Here is a 19,762-nt window from a genome sequence, read left to right as displayed (position 1 = left end):
AGGACCGACTGACGATGACCCAGAAGCGATCGAAGCCCTTTAATCTGCTCCTGACGTAGACGTACCAGTGTGCCACGCGACATCGACGGTCGAGCGTGATCGGTAACCCTGTTCGGTACTGTACGTCGTATCTCTTTGCCATTATACCGGTGGTTAGTTGGTTGCTAACAGAAGTCGATAGTCGCAATAGCAACACGAGCGCGAGATTGAATGCGGTGCACGCGTACGTGAGCGGCCGGCCGGCCGTCGTGGACGACGGTGCTGGAGCTGGACGTAGGTGTCAACCGAGCAGTGGATACAACGGCAAGCAAGGAAAGTACGATGTCTACCTGCCGGTAGCTGCTTGACGTGTTCGTGTGTGTTCAAGATCGACACCGCAGGTCGAACTGCTTTCAGGTGCATGATATTACTGGTGAGAACCTCGATTGAAATGTGGCTCAATTTATATATAATAAATAATTGGTATTAGTATTTATTTAGTTTGATGATTTTTGATTTTGTATGAGTTTTGATGTACTGATTTTGTTGAACTCAGAACTTTCTATCCAAATCCAAAACTTCCGGTTAAATATCCGAGTTCAGAGTTTTTGTCTCACTGGAGCTTCCGGTGTTCAGTTTCAACAGCTAACACAGAACTTCCGGTTCAAAACTGAACTTCTAGTGTCATGGAAAAACTGAAACAGAGAGTCCACATCTGGATTGAACTCGAAACTTCTAATTTTGACCTGAAACTTCTAGGTACCTAAGTTAAAATTTAGATGTCTAATGTTCATAATTCTTTTTATATGATTTCAACTGAGAATTTTGACTTTGGATTAACTGGAGATAGAGTTGAAGAAATGTATTTATTTGTCTCATGATGTGTAAGTAATTGATGCAACTTGATGATCGATGATGGGGTGATCAAAATTATGCAGGGTGTTTGGTGTTGGACGATCAAGTAGGTTGGGTGGAGTCAAGAGTGATCCTAGTTGTGCACATAGAGATCGAGAAAAATATAAGAAAATAGATGAAGACAACATGCTGACAAAGTCAAGCGAATAAGATGTCAGTGCAAGTGAAAAGGTGGACCGAGAGATCAAGCACGAGAGAGACTTGTCGGCGGTCAAGATAGCAAAATGGAGTACACATGTTGATATTGGCATGCTTGCTTGAGGTGAAAGCAAGTGGTGGTGAGTCGCACTTTGAGAAGCGTGCGAGGCGATTTCACGGTTTGGCTTCGAAACCATGGAATGATGAAATACACGTGGCATCATCGTAAAGTTTGAGTCGATGTGAAGCTAAGTCGTGAAGAGGTGTCACGATCGTCCGATGGGTGAAAGAAAAAATAACCAAAATACCATCAGTTGTAGGTAGAAATGTACTACAAGAGAGAAATATTTTGAGAATAAGAAAATTTGGTATTCAAAGAAGCTCTCAAGACCTATAAATAGAGAGGTATGGTTGTTGATAGAGGGTGAGCCAACAACTTGAGTTTGTATGCTAGGGTTTTAGAGAAGAGAAAATAGTAGAGCTCAATGCCTTTGTAGTAGATGAGAGTTTTTTATGAGAAAAAAAATTTATAACCCGTTTAAAATAGGACTGATCTCTATAAGTAATAGAATTTATATTTTCTTTTATGATTGTGTTCACCTTTTTTAATTTCTTTCTCTCGGCTTCCTTGTTTTATTGCTAGTTTTCGGTGTTTTGTTGCGATTTTGTTTTTTCTAAACCTGAATTTTTTTAATCTTGTGAAGTCTTTCTTCTTGCTGTTAGCGGCATAAAATTCATATACAAATATATACAAGTGTGTTTTGAATTCTCTTGCCTCTAATCATCAACTTGAAGTATTTTTTCACTGGTGTTGTAGATTCACTTTTTTGTTCCTTGCCAAATTCATAAAATCAAGGGTGAAATCTTGATCTTCTTTAAAAGATCTTTTAGGCAAAGATTCATCATGGATGTGCTAAGTTTTGATTAAAATTTCATTTGATTTAGATCATGATTGATTGGATTTTGATTTCTAGTGCTTCAGTTTTTCCTTAGAATTGCTCAACCTAGAACTTCTAGGTTTTTATTGGAACTTTCAGATTATTTCAAATTTCCATTCTGAGTCTGTACTTTCGGTCTTAATCCGGAACTTCTCATAGCTCAGAATTTTCAGATCTAATTCGAAACTTCCGGTTCATCTATTTTCACTATATTTTTGTGTTTTGCGTTACGCTTTATTGTGTCTATTTTTAAAATGTATTATGTGATAAAATAGGAGAAAACTACCCATTTCGTAAAAAAATATTAAGACATCTAATCACTCCGTTTTAGTGGCCGTTCTGTATCCTATAACCAGGTTACGTAAACTTCAATGTATTAGATAAGTCTGTAAATTAAGTCCTGCCTTCGGTATTCAGATAACATATATACCGTGCGACTTGATAATTGAGATGAGCAGAGCCATGTATGGCAGTACATTTCGGAAAGAAATTCACTCGTGGAGCGCGCGTTGTTTCGGCTCTAGGCATAGGCCTGGCACATGCCTGTGAGCTTATCTGGAACGTCTCACATGCGTGCGGGTTCACATGCCGTTCCCGTCCGCTTGGCACCTACGTACGCACCCGGCCGGGCGCCGCGCAGAATGCCAGGGCAGGCGCGCCCGCGCGAACGGGACACGGCTGCGGCTGCTGCTGCTGCTGCTGCTTGTACTCTAGCCAATGTCCCGACCCTTTTTGCGCGCCCGCGAGTGGTCCGCCTAGATCGAGCTCGAAAGTGAGATACTTGTCGTACCAGTGGGGTAGAAGTACAACCGTAGAATACTACTGTACAAATCTGTGGATCCGCCATTATCTCTCCTGGTAGTAAAATCTTGGAAACAGGGCTTCCTGCATGCGGTGAAGTGTATATCTGCTGATTTTATCTGCAGCAGTAACTGTATTTGTCATTCGGGAGTGTAGATCGTGGAAAACAGAACAGTGCTTCCTGCATGCGGTGAAGTGTATATCTGCTGATTTTATCTGCAGCAGTAACTGTATTTGTCATTCGGGAGTGTAGATCGTGGAAAACAGAACAGTGAAACGTTGCATGATACAGTAAAAATGTTCATACGCTCCTGCTCCGAGCAACACGCTGCTTAGTTTAGGGCTCGTTTGGTAGTACTTTAGATTCTTTCAGAAACATTTCAGTTTTATATTCTTTCTAGAAATATTTTTCTGATGAATCACCCTTAATTTTCTGAAAAAGTTTGGCAGGGATTCTGAATTCGGATTTTTGAAGAAAAATGACCTGAGTGATTCTCAAAACGGGTAAAATACTATTTTAAGTGATTCTCCTCATAGTGTTAAAAATGAGAAACATTTCAGTGATTCAAAATTAAATATTTTATATTTTAATGTATTTAATAGAGATTATAGAGAATCAACAGAAAATCTGAAACGTTTCTTATAATCAAACGGGTCTTAGTTAGCCCCCTTCGTCCTAAGTATTTATCGGTTTGTACCGCCACGTGCTGCCATGCAGTGCCGCCAGCGCATGCTTGCTCTTCTACTATATTTTTGAATCGTAATAAAGCAGCGCTCAAGTTGACAACACGGAATCGATCGTTATCGGAGTGCCGAGATCAACAACCTCAGCCAGCGAGTGATTGAGCCCAACGGCAGCATCAGAAAGCGTTGAAATTGAAATTCCTCGCAAAATGTTGTCAGAAACCATCGACTACGGACACGAAGATCTCGCTTCAATTGTTTTTTTTTTTTTTTTTTTTTTTGCACCGGAGACTGAGCGCTGAAATGATTGTTCTTCCCCTTGCGGTTCTGCTCGCTGCAGCCTTCTGAAATCCTGACGACTTGTCTCCTTTGCTCCTTATCTAAAGAAGATGACATCCTACTTCCCCTGTGCAGATGCCCCTATCCACACCTCTGTCCTCTTTGGGCAATGGATTCTCGGACCACGGTACAAAGGCCACACAGTGAAGAGAAGAGAAGAAAGGCATCTTCCAGCCCATTCTGGACTGGTTCTTCCCCGGATAGGTGAGTCTTCTTCTTCTCTCGTGTGCCATGCGCCCATGCCCTTGACTCCTGAGCATGCATCTCATCACATCATGTGCAGTTGCACCATGCATGGCACGACTGATCCAATAATCAAATGCTTGCGTCGCTACCTTTCCACTGGAATTGGTCCAAGAGTTCAGAGTTAGTTTGGCATTCGATACAGCATGCATTCCTCATTGGAGCCATCTGTTATTCTGCTTTCCTCTCACGCCTGTGACCTGTCAAAGTCTAGCACCTACCTGCCTAGTTTAGCTCACAAGCTTACATCTTACTTATTTATCCAGGTACAAACGAGCTGCAAAGCTCTGGATCATCTCCAAGCTTTTGTCTCATCGCCTCCACTCATCTGAAGAGGAGCCCAGCTCATCACGTACATGGCTGTCTAGTTAGTTATCCAGAGGGACGTAAACCTAAGATAAAGCACTGACAATATGTGTCTCATCTTCTAGCTGTTGTTGTGCTTCTGTTAATCAAGAGGTTGCTGTATCCGAGTGTGGCTGTCGATTTGGCCATCTCCAACTACTTTTGCGCCATGCATGCATGATTTCAGCGGTGCCGAGTGTGGGCGGCGCCGTTGCTTTTTCTGTGGGGGCGTTGAGTAAGGGGAAAGTCTAAGAGAGAGCAAAACAAAAGGGGAAGCCGCGGTGTGGTGGTGGCGGCAGTGGTGGATTCTTGCTTGCTTCAGGCCTACCTTTCTGCAGCCTTAAGTTTGGTGGTTGTAGTGGTGTGCGTATAATGTGTTATCTTCCAAGGGGCCGGATCACCGGACCATCCCATGTAGGCCTCTTCTACCTCTACTAGCAATCAGCAGCGACCATCATCAGAGCCATCACACTCACCCGTGGCAAAAGCTTAAAGAATTGGATTGAGCAGCTAGCACACCATGTGTCCCCAGACCCCACCCAGCTTAGGGTTGTCAATTAGTTGGTGTTTAAAAACCACACGGCTGTCCCTGTTGTTGGCTAAGTAGTTGGAGGACTAGTTAGTGCCAGATTAGACGGGCAAGCTAGCAGAGGCAATTCCTGCACTGCCCATTATTTAGTTGCTTTGCCTTTGCTCATGTGAAGAGAGAGAGAGAGAGAGAGAGAGAGAGAGAGAGAGAGAGAGAGAGAGAGAGAGAGAGAGAGAGAGCTCCGCCGTCGCCATTGCTAGCTCTCTTGGCCTCTGTATCTCTCTGCTCTCTTCCATGAGAGAGGGAGCTGACGACCGCTTCATTCTTTTTGTCCCCTTGCAGCTTTCCTCTTGGAGCCGTAGCACTGCTGGTGCGGCTCTGAATTACGAAATAAAGATATAGCCATGCAGGCGGCCAAGACAAGGTTTGTTTCGTTTCATCCCCTTCTATGCTAAATTCCATGTGCCGTTTGATGATTGGCGATGGTAGATTCTCCTCCCCAAGTCAATGCGCATATGCATTGTGGTTCTCTGATCTGGTCTTCACTCTTCTGTTGGCTATTAGCCCATGTTCTGTAGGAGCATGTAGCGAGTTATGCCTATGATTCTATGAGCACCTCACGAGAGTTCAGGAAGAACTGTTTATACTCTCTGCTCATGGATTCTCAACTGTTACAGCTGCAGCAGTGAATTTACAAGCAGCGAGCTGTGACATGGAAGTATGCGATTGGGCAGCTCTAAACTAAACTTTCCTCCTTATTATCACCATCTATCCGTCCCTTTTTTATTCATCTTTTCATGGAGCCAAGAAGCGACCAGGTTTTCAAATCAGGGCTGCATGTGACCGTGACTGTTCACAGATAGCTCCATGCGCAACGCCTGTCTCGTCCTTGAGCTCGGAGCCAAGGAGGGCACCCGTGCTTGCCTGCGCGGAGGGGAGATTTAAGTTAAGCTAATGCGGCTGCCCTTTTTCTCGGCTCCTGTCTCGCACTCGCTCGGTTGCTCCCCCTCCACTTCTTGTCGGCCTCTTGAGTTTTCCGGCCTCGGATTCTTTGTTCCCAATTGCATCTTGCTTCTTCTTCTTCTTTTGCATCTGGTTTGAGCTAGAGGCTCGATCCGTCTCGTTCGTCCGGAAGCGGCTTAAGCTAGAATCCGGCGCTCTGTAGTTTGGTTCCAATCGAGGCTTTGAATTGGTTCTAGTCGATTTGATTTTGAGTCCCCCAGAGAAGAAGCTTTATTTTGCTTGCGTTTGACATGAGGGGAGACGCTGAAATCTTTCCCCTGTTGTAGTCATGCTATCCTTGTACAAAATGCATTTTCTCAAGTTATATTCCAGCAGCAACAGCTCGAGGTAATGTGCTGCTTTAGGTGTGAGCTTGCCTGCCTTGTGGTTTTTGAGGTCCTCTGATTCGACCTGATGTGTTCTTGACATGAAGGAATGGCTCCTTGGAACACCCTGCACGGACGTCCTCCCAGGGAAGCAACAAGACAGGCCGGACTGCGAGGATGGCCGAGTCGCCCACCGGGCTGAACCCCAAGGTCGACCGCCGCATGGCGATGACGGCGATGAGCGCCGAGAGAGAGGTAAACGGCGCAAACCCCCTGCTTCGTCTTCAGCTCACTTGCGGACTTGGTCCATTTCAGAAATCCTTTTTGAACGAAAAGTCCATTTCAGAATTCAGAATGCAGTTTCAGTAATTTAGCTTAAAAAAAGATTTAGTATTGCCGTTTAGTACGTCCGACTATTAGCTGTCCTTAAATGCCTCGAATTTTCTCTATTTTCTATAGTTTGTGTGATTAGACAGTACTTATATATGTCTATCTTTGATAAGCTCACTCAATTAGCAGTAGTTGGCTCTTGCTCTGTCTCTCTTGATGGAACAAACTGTCAGTTAGACTGAAACAGACAGGTGTATTATGTAGCTAAATTAAATGGTCCAGGATATTGAATGTTTAGCAAATCCTAGAAATAATGGAAGCCCGTCCTCGTGTTACTACTACCAAACTGGCAAACTGGCGAATTAAGATAGTGGTACCGATTCTGCTACCAATAGTGTATGTGCAACCAACGGCAAAACAGACATTTGATAGGCTTGACGCGACCGGGAACCCGAAATTAACATGTGTTATTTATTCTCTACTTGTACTAACAAGGTTGCTGAAAAACACCCAGAAAATAGGCAGGGTAATTCAGTAGTTGCGCATTTTAAGGGCACTGATGCTATCGTGCTAGTCCTTTTATCATACAGAAAAACTAACCAGAATTATCAGCTAGCATTTGATATCAAGATTACTGCCAACATTTTAGCAACTATGCTTTTGTCAGGATACTATGAAAAGGGGAAGAAAGTTAAGCGCACACAGCATCATTTCTCATAACTACTGTATTGCTTCGATGCATAATCTGCGACAATGGTTTTCGATTGGGTTAAGCTTGCTACCACTCCCTGGCTAAACATGCCACTCCGAAAAATCACCACCGGTTTATCAATTGGAGCTTGGGGAGTACTGATATTACCATCAGTGGTCTGTCGGCATTAATTTGTCCTTCTGTGTAATGAAATCACCAGAAAAGGAGGCCACCGACGAAGCTGTCGGAGCTGGAGTCCCAGCTGTCGCAGCTGCAAGACGAGCTCAAGAAGGCCAAGGAGCAGCTCCACTCCTCCGATCTCTCCAAGAAGCGGGCCCTGCAGGAGGCCGGCGAGGCCAAGGCGCAGGTCGCCGCGGCGTCCGCGCAGGTCCGCGACTCCCAGGCGCAGCTCGCGGAGCTCTCGTTGACCGAGGAGTCCCGCCTCCTGGAGCTGCGCCGGCTGTCGCAGGAGCGCGACCGCTCGTGGCAGTCGGAGCTGGAGGCCATGCAGAAGCAGCACACCGCCGACTCGGTCTCGCTGGCCGCGGCCATGGGCGAGGTGCACCGCCTCCGCGTGCAGCTCGCCGCCGCGGCGCGCGCCGATCGCAGGCAGGACGTGGTGGAGGCACTGGCCACCATCGACGAGCTCAGGGTCAAGCTCAAGGCGAGCGAGGAGGCCGAGGCGCAGGTGCGAGCCATGCACGAGGAGTGCAAGCAGCAGCTGGAGGCGAGCCGGGCCACCATCGACTCGCTGCTCACCGACGGCTCCAAGATGATGGACTCATTCAGCCTCGTAGTCAAGGAGCTCGAGGAGTCGCGTGCCAAGGTCAAGGCCCTCGAGGAGGAGATGGCGGAGACGTCGTCGAAGGCCGGCGAGTGCTGCAACTCGGAGACCGCCGAGCTGAGGTCGGAGTTCGAGGCCGCGGAGGCCAGGTTCCAAGAAGAGAAGATCCTGAGCACCGTGGAGACGCAGTGCGCGTACGAGCTCATGGACCAGATAAAGATGGAGTCGGACCTGCGGCACGGCAAGCTCGCCGGGGCGCTCGAGAGCGCCAAGTCCGAGGTCATCTTCCTCAAGGCGAGCCTGTTCGACAAGGACTCAGAGCTGAGGCGCGCCCTGGACGCGAACAAGAAGCTACAAGCTGAGACGAGAACGGACAGCACGGCCGACGAGCTGAAAGAGCAGCTGCAGGGAGCACTGCAGGAGAACGGGCAGCTGAAGCTGGAGCTGCAGTGGTACGAGTCCGAGAAGGGCTCCGCGAGGGAGCCGGAGGCCGACGCAGCAGAGGCGGCGAAGAAGGGGGAGATGGAGGCCGAGCTGAGGCGGCTGCGGGTGCAGGCCGAGCAGTGGCGGAAGGCCGCGGAGACAGCCATGGCGCTGCTCACGGTGGGCAAGGGCGGCAACGGTAAGGTCGTGGAGCGGAGCGACTCGTGGGAGGGCGGCAAGTACGCGGGCCTGTGCGAGGAGTTGGACGACGACGCGGCGGCGAGGAAGAACGGCAACGTGCTCAGGAGGATCAGTGGCATGTGGAAGAAATGAAGGCGATCCACGATCAGCTGAGCAGTTGTAGTGTGGCTTGTACTACTCTGTAGGGAGCTCTTTTTCCCGCAGGTGTAATTGTTTTTGCCGGTTTCTGTGGTATAAAAACATAGGAGTGCTGTACTGGTCGGGTAAATGTGCTCATAGCTGTATTATACGTGGTATACGGAGGATCAATTCATCCGGGTGTGAAAGGTCGCGGTAGTCATTTTAGTTTCGTTCAAAAGTGTTCAACAGCCAAAAATTTCGATTGCTTTCGTTTCTTTTGAAAAGCAGAACTTCCATTGGTACAGATTCACCTTGATTCACTGATTTTTTTTTCAGAAAGAGAGAGGATCCTTGATTCGTGAGGAAAAATGGCGCTCATTCGGGATCTCTGATCTTTCAGTTTTTTTTTTCAGCCTCAAACACTAGTACAAACTGAAAATCAGTTCTCGTGTCTACGCTGGATCCAGTTTCTCGTCCTTGAGCATGTCGGCCCATTCGTTGGTCCAGTCTGATACTGCTCACGGCCTGCATTCAACAGCTCTGGAGCAAAGGGCCCAAGCCCAACGTTTCGATCATCTCCAACGCACGCACGGATGCCCTGATGCCGTCAACAACTCGCCATGAAGCTCATGATGATTACCAGACTCAATGCTGCTCCGTGCTCGTCTTCATTTGATCAAAAGCAAATGCGCCATTATTCTTCATCGTAGCATGATTCACCGGTACGCTCCGCTTCATCAGAGCAGTAATCATCGTTCGTTCTTTCGGCAGGATCGTAGATGAGCCAGGCTCAGGTCGGCCACTTGGTTGGAGTAATCATTCCGAGTCTAAGCTATCCCTGCACCGCGGTAGCAGCAATAAGATCCTAATCAGCTGAGCATTGCGGTTCTTCACATATCGCAGCCCCCCGCCGGTCTGAGAATGTCAGTCTGCCACCCAACGACCTTGCAGCAGCAGCAGCAGCCAGCTGGGAAGACGAAGGCATGCCCTGCCCTGCCATGCGATGGGATGCTCTAAGCACTGCTCCGGCTCCACACGTGCAGCGTCCTGTCAGATAGGGTGCTGCGTTATCCATGTGGATTCAGTGGCAGAATTAGGGGTTTTTTTAGTGTCACAGGACCAACTAAAATTTCTAGATCATCGCTACAAATTAGTTCTTTGTTAAAGTAAATTTGTAGGTGCTAATACATATTAATATCATAAGCACACTTAAACCTCTCGTACGATGGGTCTTCTAACTCCGCCACTGTGTGGATCGGCAAACAGCTTGTAGTGGCAGTCATTGCTGGTGGCGATACTGTCACATGAAAACCATGTGCCTACGCCCCTAGCTACCCCCATCCAGTGGGCAGCGTCTACTGCACCCATAGAATCGAGGGACCAGCACCTTTTCGGTGGATGTGGTGTTGTTTCCCGGGATTGCTAATCAGAATTCTGCTCGTAACATGCTGCCTCAGACGATCTAGTGGTAACTTACATCAGGGTAAAAAAAGGATTTCTGAAGAAATGGAGAAAATGGACGCCACGTTGAACAAAATAAGCTGTTTTTTTTTGAAAATTGCAATTACTCTCTACAAGTCACTTGAAATTGCAAATATCCTCTTACAAGTGAAATAGTTGTGTTTATCACCCTATATGTCTAACCTTAGAGCAAAATCCCCCTATGTGATGTGACCCAGAGTAAGTAGGTTGTCAGCATAAAAAGGTGAAGATGTAGAAGAAACTAATAACATACTATAAAGTCTATTGAATCAAATATATAATTGCAATTCCCTTCACAAATCAGACGAAACAAGAGCTTCAATGTGTCTTACCACATAGTTAAATCCTCCACAATCATCTGATATCTACATTATAAGTCTACATGGAGCTAAAGTCGCAAAATGGCAAATATGTTAACATGGACTCACGTGAGAATCCTATAGGATTTTGCAACAAGGCTAGATTTATAGGGTGGTAAATATAATTATAAAACTTGTAAAGAGTTATTTGCAACTCTAAGTGACTTGTAGTAGGTATTTGTAAGGAGGTATTTGCAACTCTAAGTATTTTTTGACTTTTCTGAGGTGAGATAAGAGGGAACACCGAGGAATTTATATGTCGCCTGAGCATTTCAGGCTCAGCGTCACAAGAATAGTATAAACGAATGCTGGAAATATTCTAAAGACGCAACGGAACCAGCACATCAGCAGTAATATGTTTTATAGCTTTAAATCATGTCCCTTCTAGCTGTCTACTGCTCACCAGTTCGAGCAAAAGACGTCAAACTCTTTTTTAGTACTCCACTCCTGTGTCGGATAAAATGCTGGATTACCAAGCATTTTCGTATCGCAGGATATTATGCGGAGCAAATCAAATACCTTCTTGGTTGTTGGTCAATGAAGCCATGAACAAGAGTTTGGTGAGACTTATCCGTTCCCCTGCTAAAGTTCAGAGAGGCGAAAAGCGGGCGTTAAGCGGGGAAGAAAATTCTATGAGGTCCACGCGCGAAGGACCCCGGTGAAACCACTATCCGCGCCGTGCACGCTCGATCGCACGGCGCACGGGCATGTGTCGCGGCGCGGCGGGGGTCTACGTGAAGGACCGGACCTCACATAATTTCCTTCCGTTAATCGGTGGATGATATGGCTTCTTCCAAGGTTTGTATCTCTTCGTTGATGCTGTAGTGGAACAAACTTCGGTGATGGCGGTCGTCTTCGACGTGCGGAGAAACAAAGTTTATTGGAGATGACCCTTGAGGGCTTTAATGTAATTTTCAGTTTGGCTAGGGTCTGTGTTACAAAATGGGGATGTACTGTATTTTTTTAATATAATTTCATTCCTTCGCGAAAAAAATGAAGCTATGAACAGATTGAATGATAATTGAATGGGTCACTGCCTTTGATTTGTTCCATCAACCGATTCGTAACCTCCAACTGGTAAAGAAAGCTTTTGTTTCAGTGGGGGGAAAAATGGCAATAAGCTAGCTGATTGGCCCATGGAAGAATCACGCCACAGGCACTGACCGATGCTTACAGTAGTGCGTGCCAGTACTTCACGGCCGACTGATTAAGTAGTTTGAATGGTTGCACCAAGTTAAATAAGATGAGATTGTTTTAGATAAGATAGGATTTAACGAGATATATTTTGGATAAGTGGTATAAATAAGTTGTTTAGTTAGGTGTATGAAATGATACAAAATATGTTTAGTTGATTATATAGAATAGGAAAATTTGATACAAGATGAGTTGATACTGATGTGTTATATAGTATGATAAATATGTATATACATAAAACATTCTAAATGAATTTACTTTTTTACTATATAAATTAGGACTAAAAATAATTTTAAAAATTAGTCCATCACGTCAGAAGAATATTAGTGTTTTTTTTCATATTTTTAAGAATTTATTTGAGGTCTTAATAATTATTAGAAATTATAAAAATAGCTTGTTTCAAATAATTTTAGCCTAAATACTATACAGTATTTTTGAATGAATTTAATTAAAATGGGTTGTATATGTATTATAAAACAAATAAAAAATAATTTTTTTAAATAACAGAAGACGACGTATGATACTGTCGTTCAACCGATTATCTATGTCATGTTTGATAGAGTTTTCCTTGATCCGAATTTTTTATGTGGAGTGATTCTCTGAAGGAATTGATTTTGTGGCTAAAAATTAATTCTTTAAAATAAAAATATATGGAGAAAGTGATTTTATGCGAAAAATAAATTAGGAGAAGCTGCTTTTTTCAGCTCTCAACTTCTAATTTATTTCAAAGAATCGCTCCTATAAATTTCACCCAAAAAATTAAAAATTAAAAACTGCTGTTCGACAGAGCTCCTCTGATAGAAGGCAAAAAGCTACTTAAAAACTCTAACAAAACAAACACTAGTATGGAGCTATACAGCGTATTTAGAGAATATTCTGGAAATCAAAGTCGACTCATGAGGACGAGTTGGTCCAGTTGCAAACGGCGAACAAAACTGTTCATCTTGTACGAGTTTGCCCTATCCAGCCTTGTACTAGGAACAAAACGCACCCTAACACATTAATCACTACAGAGCTGATTGGTTATCTACATGCTAGAATTCCTGTCTAGCGAATGGGTATAATCTTATAAAAAATACATTTGTTTCTTCACATCCATTGTTCCAATATAGCTTGGCAGATATAAATATATACCTTTGACTTGGGTTAGGAGCGGATACAGTGCAGACAAACTTATTTATCAGTATCATAAAATCACTTTTACATGAGTAACCAATCACAATCTTAATTCATGTATCCGTTGATATTGTCGGTTAACAAAAACATAATTTTAACTTAGTCTGTTCAGGCAAATACAGTTAAATAAACTTTCTTCTTTCAAAATATGATTTCGCTCAACTTGATTTCCCTAAATCTATATATACGATCATACAAGACAAGACCTATACACGCAACTAATCACGGTCTACTTGACTTGATCAGGATTTCCTTGCACTACGGAACCTGAATTCTGCATGGCTGGCCGCTCTGCGCTTATACATTATGATCCTATAAAAGACCTCGTTCTCTATAATGATATGTATTATTTCTCTACTTTTCAATATAACTATTAAATTATATAATATATAATAGAATCAAAATCTTGTAAAAATCTTTTATAAAAATATACTATAAAATTTACGCTCTTGGTCCATCGCCCCAGTGCGGTGACAAGGCATCCGCGCCCCCGTCCGGCGGTAATCAAACAAAAGCTACCGCGACCCGTCGCTTCCGTACAACGACGAAAAGGCGTCCCCGGCCGTGGGGTAGTGAAGGAGGCTGGACAACTGTCCAATCTGGCAATCGGCACGTGCGAGCGCACCAGCAACCGAGGCCAAAAGCGATGGCCGTTCGCCTCGCTGCCCCACCAAACTGGCAAGATCCAGCATCCAGGACACCGCACATAATAAAAAAATAGTACACGTAACGGATCTCATCTCGCGGCCTCTCGGTGCGCTGCGCTATTCCAATCATGTGACGTGCCATCACCACCGGTTCCGTCGGCTTTGTTCTCATCCCCTCCCCGTCGAAACACGGGCGAAAAGAATGGCAGGCAGGACTGCAAAAGCTACCAGTATTGGCAGTATACTACGAAGGCGGCAGTTTAGGCCGTACTCCTCCTACTGACAAAGCTGTAAAAAACTGCCGAGCAAAGCCTTTCCAAGCTTTTCCAATCTTGGATTGTCTTAGTATAACCGAGGTGTAAATGCCTCATTTAACAGAAGCAAGTTGAAACGGTGCAGTTGGGCTCCATTTCATGTGGGCGATGCCTGCTTGGGTGCTCCTGCCGCCTCTGGGACCATGGCTGTTTGTAGCGCGCCCGTACTTGCTTCTATCGGTTGCCCACCTACATGGTGCCGCAGCATATCCCGCGTCCGTCCATGACGTGTGGGCCACGAGCCGGCCAGCTGCGAGCGCGGAGCTGAATCAAGCCAACGTCGGACTACCAGTCGTCGCAACTGGCTACGTAACGTCTTCCGCCGCGACTGGTCCGGGGCGCGCGGGGCCCAGCTGTCATCTCCCCCTCGGCGGGGCCCGCCCCGCTGCCATAAGAGGCGACAGGGACAGCGCTGTCGCCTGGCACCGGGGGTGTCAGGTGTGACCGTCACGAGGGGGTGGAGTTCCGATTGGGAGCGGAAGGGAACGGCTCGTCGCCGGCCGGACGCTCCCTCGGCGGGCCCCGCTCTCCACCCCACTTCCGGCTGCCTGGCTGCCCCGCCGCCGTGGTCCGTGGCTGGAAGTGGGGCGCACGCACCCGGGTGGTGGTGAACAGGGAGGGCGGGCCGAGTCGCCGTCGTGCGGGGGTGGGCAGGCAGATAAAAGGGGCCTTTGGACTGGTGAGGAAAGTGGGAAAAAGGTTGGGCTGCTTGCCCTTCCTTGCCTTTTCTATTCAACTCCGTTTTTTTCTTCGTCCTGGATGCGTTGGTCTTGAGTTTGATCTCACCCGTGAAGGTAGAAGACGTACGCGCGGTGGGCGGTGGCTTCCGAGGGCGACCGGAGTTAGGTCATTCGTCATTGGCGCCTTCAGTGGGGTGAGGAAGGTGAGGGGCCGAGAGCTTTCGGTGGTTGCTTACTTGCTTTGAGGCCAAAGCTTGCCTTTCTCGTAGTAGAAATCGGATCTTTTGGGGTTTTGCGCCCTGGTGTTTGATTCTACTTGGTTGCGTTCGCCTGAGCTTTTGTTTGGGGTTTGGCTGGGTTGATTCTGCGGGGGTGGGCAGGCAGATAACAGGCGCGAGGGGTTTTCGGGGGTAAAATACAGTCGTTAGGTTTGTGTTTTATCCTATGGTGATTTCCCACCCGCTAAACGGCTGATCGAGCGCAGAAGGATAGCACGAGAAGCTTGGTTAGTGTACAAGTCATTCTTCTTCTTCTTCTTTTTGTAAGGAAGATGCAAGTTATGGCGAAGAATTGTGCCCTCATGGTGGCTGATATATTGTGTTCATCCTCTATTTCGATATCTGGGAGCTCAATTCCTTATGTTTCTCTGCTAGATTCGATCCAAGGCTTTGGCGTGCTGTTTTGCTACTCTTTCGTGGTGCAGTCTGCATTTTTTTCGCGTGCTCCATATCTGAGCAGCTTGGAGCTGATTTTGTTGTCGATTTGTGGTAGAATTGCCCATCTTTTGGTTATGTACTTATGCGGTGGTAAAATGACTTTTTCTTGATTTTTACTCGTGGATGCATGGACTGTGGGGGAGTACAAGAACACTAAGTACAGATTTTGATCTCTAAATAGATTATTACTGATCTTTTTTTTTCTGTGTGCTCGATGATGTCAAAGTTTTGGTTTATGTGGCAAAGCTTAGATTATGCTGGTCAATATTTGATTATCACCTTTTCGATAGAGTCATTCTTGTACGTTTTCTGAACCTTTGATCTGTTCTTGTACTTGCATCTGAGACACTGAAGACACATCAATAGAACCCCAAAAATGGGTAAGAAAGGAAAGTGGTTTAGTGCTGTGAAGAAAGTCTTCAGCTCCTCTGATCCAGACGGGAAGGAAGCAAAGGTACGCCAAAATTCCACTTCCCAAGGAAAAATAATCCACTGTCATAAAATTTTTAGCATTTCAATATTTATGACTTTTGGCTACCATGAAGGCTGAGAAGGCGGACAAGTCAAAATCCAGGAGGATATGGCCATTTGGCAAGTCGAAGCACTCCGATACTTCGACCTCAACGGTGTCAGGGACTGCTCCAGTAGCTCCATTGCCGCCGCCACCATCAACACAACCTACTCAGCCACATTCTCAGGAGATCAAAGATGTCAATCCAGTTGAAACAGAAAGTGAGCAGAACAAGCATGCCTACTCCGTTGCCCTTGCGTCTGCTGTTGCTGCAGAAGCTGCTGCAGTCGCTGCCCAGGCTGCCGCTGAGGTTGTCCGCCTCACGGCAGTCACCATGGCCACACCAAAAACGCCTGTTATTTCAAGGGAAGAACTTGCTGCCATCAAGATTCAGACTGCCTTCAGGGGTTATCTGGTAATGCATCTGCACTTGTAGGACATTTGCCGGTTGCTTTTCTTATCTATATTGATGTCCTTGCAGTAGCCTCACAAAAAAAATAAAAAATAAATAAATCAGATGTTGTGATTGGTGTGGGTCACTGTCTCGAATTTCTATTAGTGCTTGAGAGCATGCACGTAAGCTGTTACCTATGGATTAAGATTTTGTAAGACATCTGATTTGGTTGGTAAAGAGTTGCTGTCTGATTCATCATTGTATATTTGTATGCTGTTATTTTTGGAATACCGCCAACATTTTGCTTTGCTGGTCGTTTTCAAACATATTTTTGTCCGATGTTTCCAAAGTTGTCGCTTGTACAAAAAACTAGTCAAAGTGGCACTGAATATAAGAAACAGAGAACAGTTGCACTGAATCTCATGGGACTTGACGAGCTATATATCTTCTGTTTAGTTTTCTTTCTATGAGATATTAAGTGCTTATTAAAATTGCAAAATTTACCCTTTTAGGCAAGGAGAGCACTGCGAGCACTAAGAGGGCTAGTTAGGTTGAAGTCACTAGTAGACGGAAATGCCGTCAAGCGCCAAACCGCTCACACCTTGCATTGCACACAAACGATGACAAGAGTTCAAACTCAAATCTACTCTAGAAGGGTGAAGATGGATGAGGAAAAACAGGCACTTCAAAGGCAGCTCCAATTGAAACATCAGAGGGAACTTGAGAAAATGAAGGTGAGCACACCATTTTGATTCCATAGTTCTAAGCTACATTTGATATTTCGGAAAATTCTTCTTTCTTGTATTCCTAGTTTCAGAAAAAAGAGTTGAAGTTACCACAGTTAAAACATAACAGTCGCATTGAAGTAGATTTTTTTTGGATACTAGATAACTGTAATCAGAATTTTGTAATAATAGAATAAAACATAGTTCTGATGACAGAATTCTGACATTTAACTTGCTTATCAGATTGATGAAGACTGGGATCACAGCCATCAGTCAAAAGAGCAGGTTGAGGCCAGTCTACTGATGAAACAGGAAGCTGCACTAAGACGAGAAAGAGCACTTGCATATGCATTTTCTCACCAGGCAAGTTGCCTCTTCAGTTTCCAACTTTCCACTGATGTCCTATACTATTTTTTTCTTGTTAACTACTCCTTGTTCTTAATTTCTGTAGCTACATTGATCTGTTCAATAGATGTAGTTCTGTTCTCATTCTTCCACCAATTCTGTTTTTTTTTTCTCAATCTCATGCAGTGGAGGAATTCTGGTCGAACTATAACGCCAACTTTCACGGAACCTGGGAATCCTAACTGGGGCTGGAGCTGGATGGAACGCTGGATGACAGCAAGACCTTGGGAGAGCCAAGTGGCATCAGAAAAGGATCCTAAAGACTGTGCTCTGACAAAGAATTCCAGCACCAGTGCCGTTCGAACGACTGTACCACGTGCCATCTCAATCCATAGACCAGCAACACCAAACAAGTCGAGCCGTCCACCGAGCCGGCAATCACCATCAACTCCCGCATCGAAGGGCCCCTCTACCTCAGGAAAGACCAGGCCAGCAAGTCCAAGGGGTAGCTGGCTCTACAAGGAGGATGACTTGAGAAGCATCACGAGCATACGCTCTGAACGCCCAAGGAGGCAGAGCACAGGTGGAGGCTCGGTCCGGGATGATGCAAGCTTAACAAGTACACCACCTCTCCCCAGTTACATGCAGTCCACAGAGTCTGCTAGGGCAAAGTCTCGGTTTCGCAGCCTATTGACTGAGAAGCTCGAGGTTCCTGAGAGAGCACCCCTGGTCCATTCGGCAGTTAAGAAGCGCCTGTCCTTCCCAGTTATCGACAAATCGAGTGTTGTGCCAACAGATAAGCCGAAGGAAAGGGCAAGACGCCATTCAGATCCTCCGAAGGTTGATCCTACCACACTGAAGGATGTCCCTGTTGCCTGATCAGGCCTTACGATTGTTAGGTTCAGTTTTTCTGTTCTATCATGTATTCTCTAATTTAGATTGTCTCCTGTTGAGGGCGACCACTTTGTGAAATGTATGATTTGTCGGGGTTGATTGTGACAATTCTAACTGCTTACAGACAGGGTTTCCTTCCTGTGGATTGTTGAGTTTGATGCTAGTAGTGTGTAAGCTTGGCTTTCAATTGTAATGTGAACATTTTTTGACTTCTTCCCATGTGCAGAACTGCAGTACTTTTTCTCTGTTTTTGAAGTGCCATTACCCTTTGCCGTATCTGAACTCTGGTTTTTGATTGACCATAAGATATGGTGATACAACTATTTGTGACTTCAATGTACTGACTTGTGTGCTAAGTGCTTGGTAATCCTTGTGTTCATGAACAGAAATCAGTCTAATTTCTTCTGAATCAGCACAAGGTAGAGGCTAACCACAGCAATGAATGTTTTACACACCTATCAGAACCCTGTGTCTGTACTTATGGCCATTGGTTGTAACCAATTGGAATCACCATTATTCGTAACGGATTGGGAGGCCAAGTGAACTTTCTAGGAGCCAGAAGTTTAGGAATTGAGACGATACAAATAAAAAATGCACTACAGGACCAAGAAATAATCTATCTATAATCAATACTTATATACTAAGCGGTCAAGAATCCGCGACCTCGACCTTTTATGCCCTCTGCTACTGTAGTCTACTGTAGCAGTGGGTCATGGTACTAGTACATATGCATACGTACATGTATACGTATATATGTATATATATGTGTATGTATAATACGTATATGTATATATACATATACATACATGTACATACGTAATTTTTATTTTTCAAAAAATTCCAGAAAAATGTTGAAATGAATATTAGTTATATTCATAAAATGGCTGAAAAATCTAAAAATGCAAAGAAAATATCTAAAACTCAAAAAAAATATGAAACAATTTTTTTTAGTATTACTTTCATCTACATGTTAAAACTGTGTGCATACATAAAAGTACTACTGTTTTATCTATCATTAATTGAATATGTTAAATATTGATAAATTCATAAATAAATATTGAAATGCATAAAATTTGTGAACCTGATTTTTTTAATCTTCTTTTGCCATGCTCTGTACAGTAAAATAAAAATGGAGGCGATGTAGGCGCGCCAATAAAACTAGTATCAACTACTATATACTAAAGTGACTGGGCCCTCTCACTATAGCTACTGTAGCAATGGGTCCTGTGTATGTACATGTATATGTAATTTTCTTTTTTTGAAAATTCTAGAAAAATGTTGAAATGAATATTAGTTACATTAATAAATCAGCTAGAAAAACTAAAATGCAAAGAAAAATATCTAAAACTCAAAAAAAATATGAAACTATTTTTTTAGATTAGAATTACTTTCACCTACATGTTAAAACTACTGTGTGCATGCATAAAAGTATTATTGTTTTCTCTATAATTAATTGAATGTGTTTAACATTAATAATTTCATAAATAAATATTGAAATGTACAAAATTTATGAACCTAATTTATTTTAGTCTTCTTT

The 19,762-nt window shown here is 44.5% G+C and overlaps 2 protein-coding genes across 7 annotated transcripts; both read left to right on the top strand.

The window, feature by feature from the left end:
* Positions 1-3,818: 3,818 nt before the first annotated feature.
* Positions 3,819-9,053, top strand: LOC133909081 (interactor of constitutive active ROPs 2, chloroplastic-like). Of its 3 annotated transcripts, XM_062351366.1 has the most exons (5): positions 3,819-3,998; positions 4,304-5,335; positions 5,589-6,261; positions 6,347-6,494; positions 7,481-9,053. In XM_062351366.1, exons 3-5 carry the CDS (start codon positions 6,203-6,205, stop codon positions 8,798-8,800), a joined length of 1,527 nt encoding a protein of 508 aa, XP_062207350.1. In that variant the 5' UTR covers positions 3,819-3,998; positions 4,304-5,335; positions 5,589-6,202; the 3' UTR covers positions 8,801-9,053. The 3 variants fall into 3 exon arrangements, with proteins under 3 accessions (XP_062207350.1, XP_062207349.1, XP_062207351.1); XM_062351365.1 differs by having other exon boundaries at positions 4,304-6,261; XM_062351367.1 differs by lacking the exon at positions 5,589-6,261 and having other exon boundaries at positions 3,823-3,998; positions 7,481-9,052.
* Positions 9,054-14,386: 5,333 nt separating this feature from the next.
* Positions 14,387-18,480, top strand: LOC133909080 (protein IQ-DOMAIN 3-like). Of its 4 annotated transcripts, none has more exons than XM_062351363.1 (7): positions 14,387-14,639; positions 14,755-14,843; positions 15,702-15,810; positions 15,902-16,282; positions 16,774-16,995; positions 17,230-17,349; positions 17,518-18,480. In XM_062351363.1, the coding sequence occupies exons 3-7, from the start codon at positions 15,733-15,735 to the stop codon at positions 18,208-18,210; spliced, it is 1,494 nt and encodes a 497-aa protein (XP_062207347.1). In that variant the 5' UTR covers positions 14,387-14,639; positions 14,755-14,843; positions 15,702-15,732; the 3' UTR covers positions 18,211-18,480. The 4 variants fall into 4 exon arrangements, with proteins under 4 accessions (XP_062207347.1, XP_062207348.1, XP_062207345.1 ...); XM_062351364.1 differs by having other exon boundaries at positions 14,387-14,659; XM_062351361.1 differs by having other exon boundaries at positions 14,388-14,639; positions 15,711-15,810.
* Positions 18,481-19,762: the final 1,282 nt, after the last annotated feature.

The sequence above is a fragment of the Phragmites australis genome, chromosome 2 (assembly GCF_958298935.1).
Source record: "Phragmites australis chromosome 2, lpPhrAust1.1, whole genome shotgun sequence".
In the NCBI taxonomy this organism is placed as follows: Eukaryota; Viridiplantae; Streptophyta; class Magnoliopsida; order Poales; family Poaceae; genus Phragmites; species Phragmites australis.
This window is presented reverse-complemented; position numbering and strand designations above follow the sequence as displayed.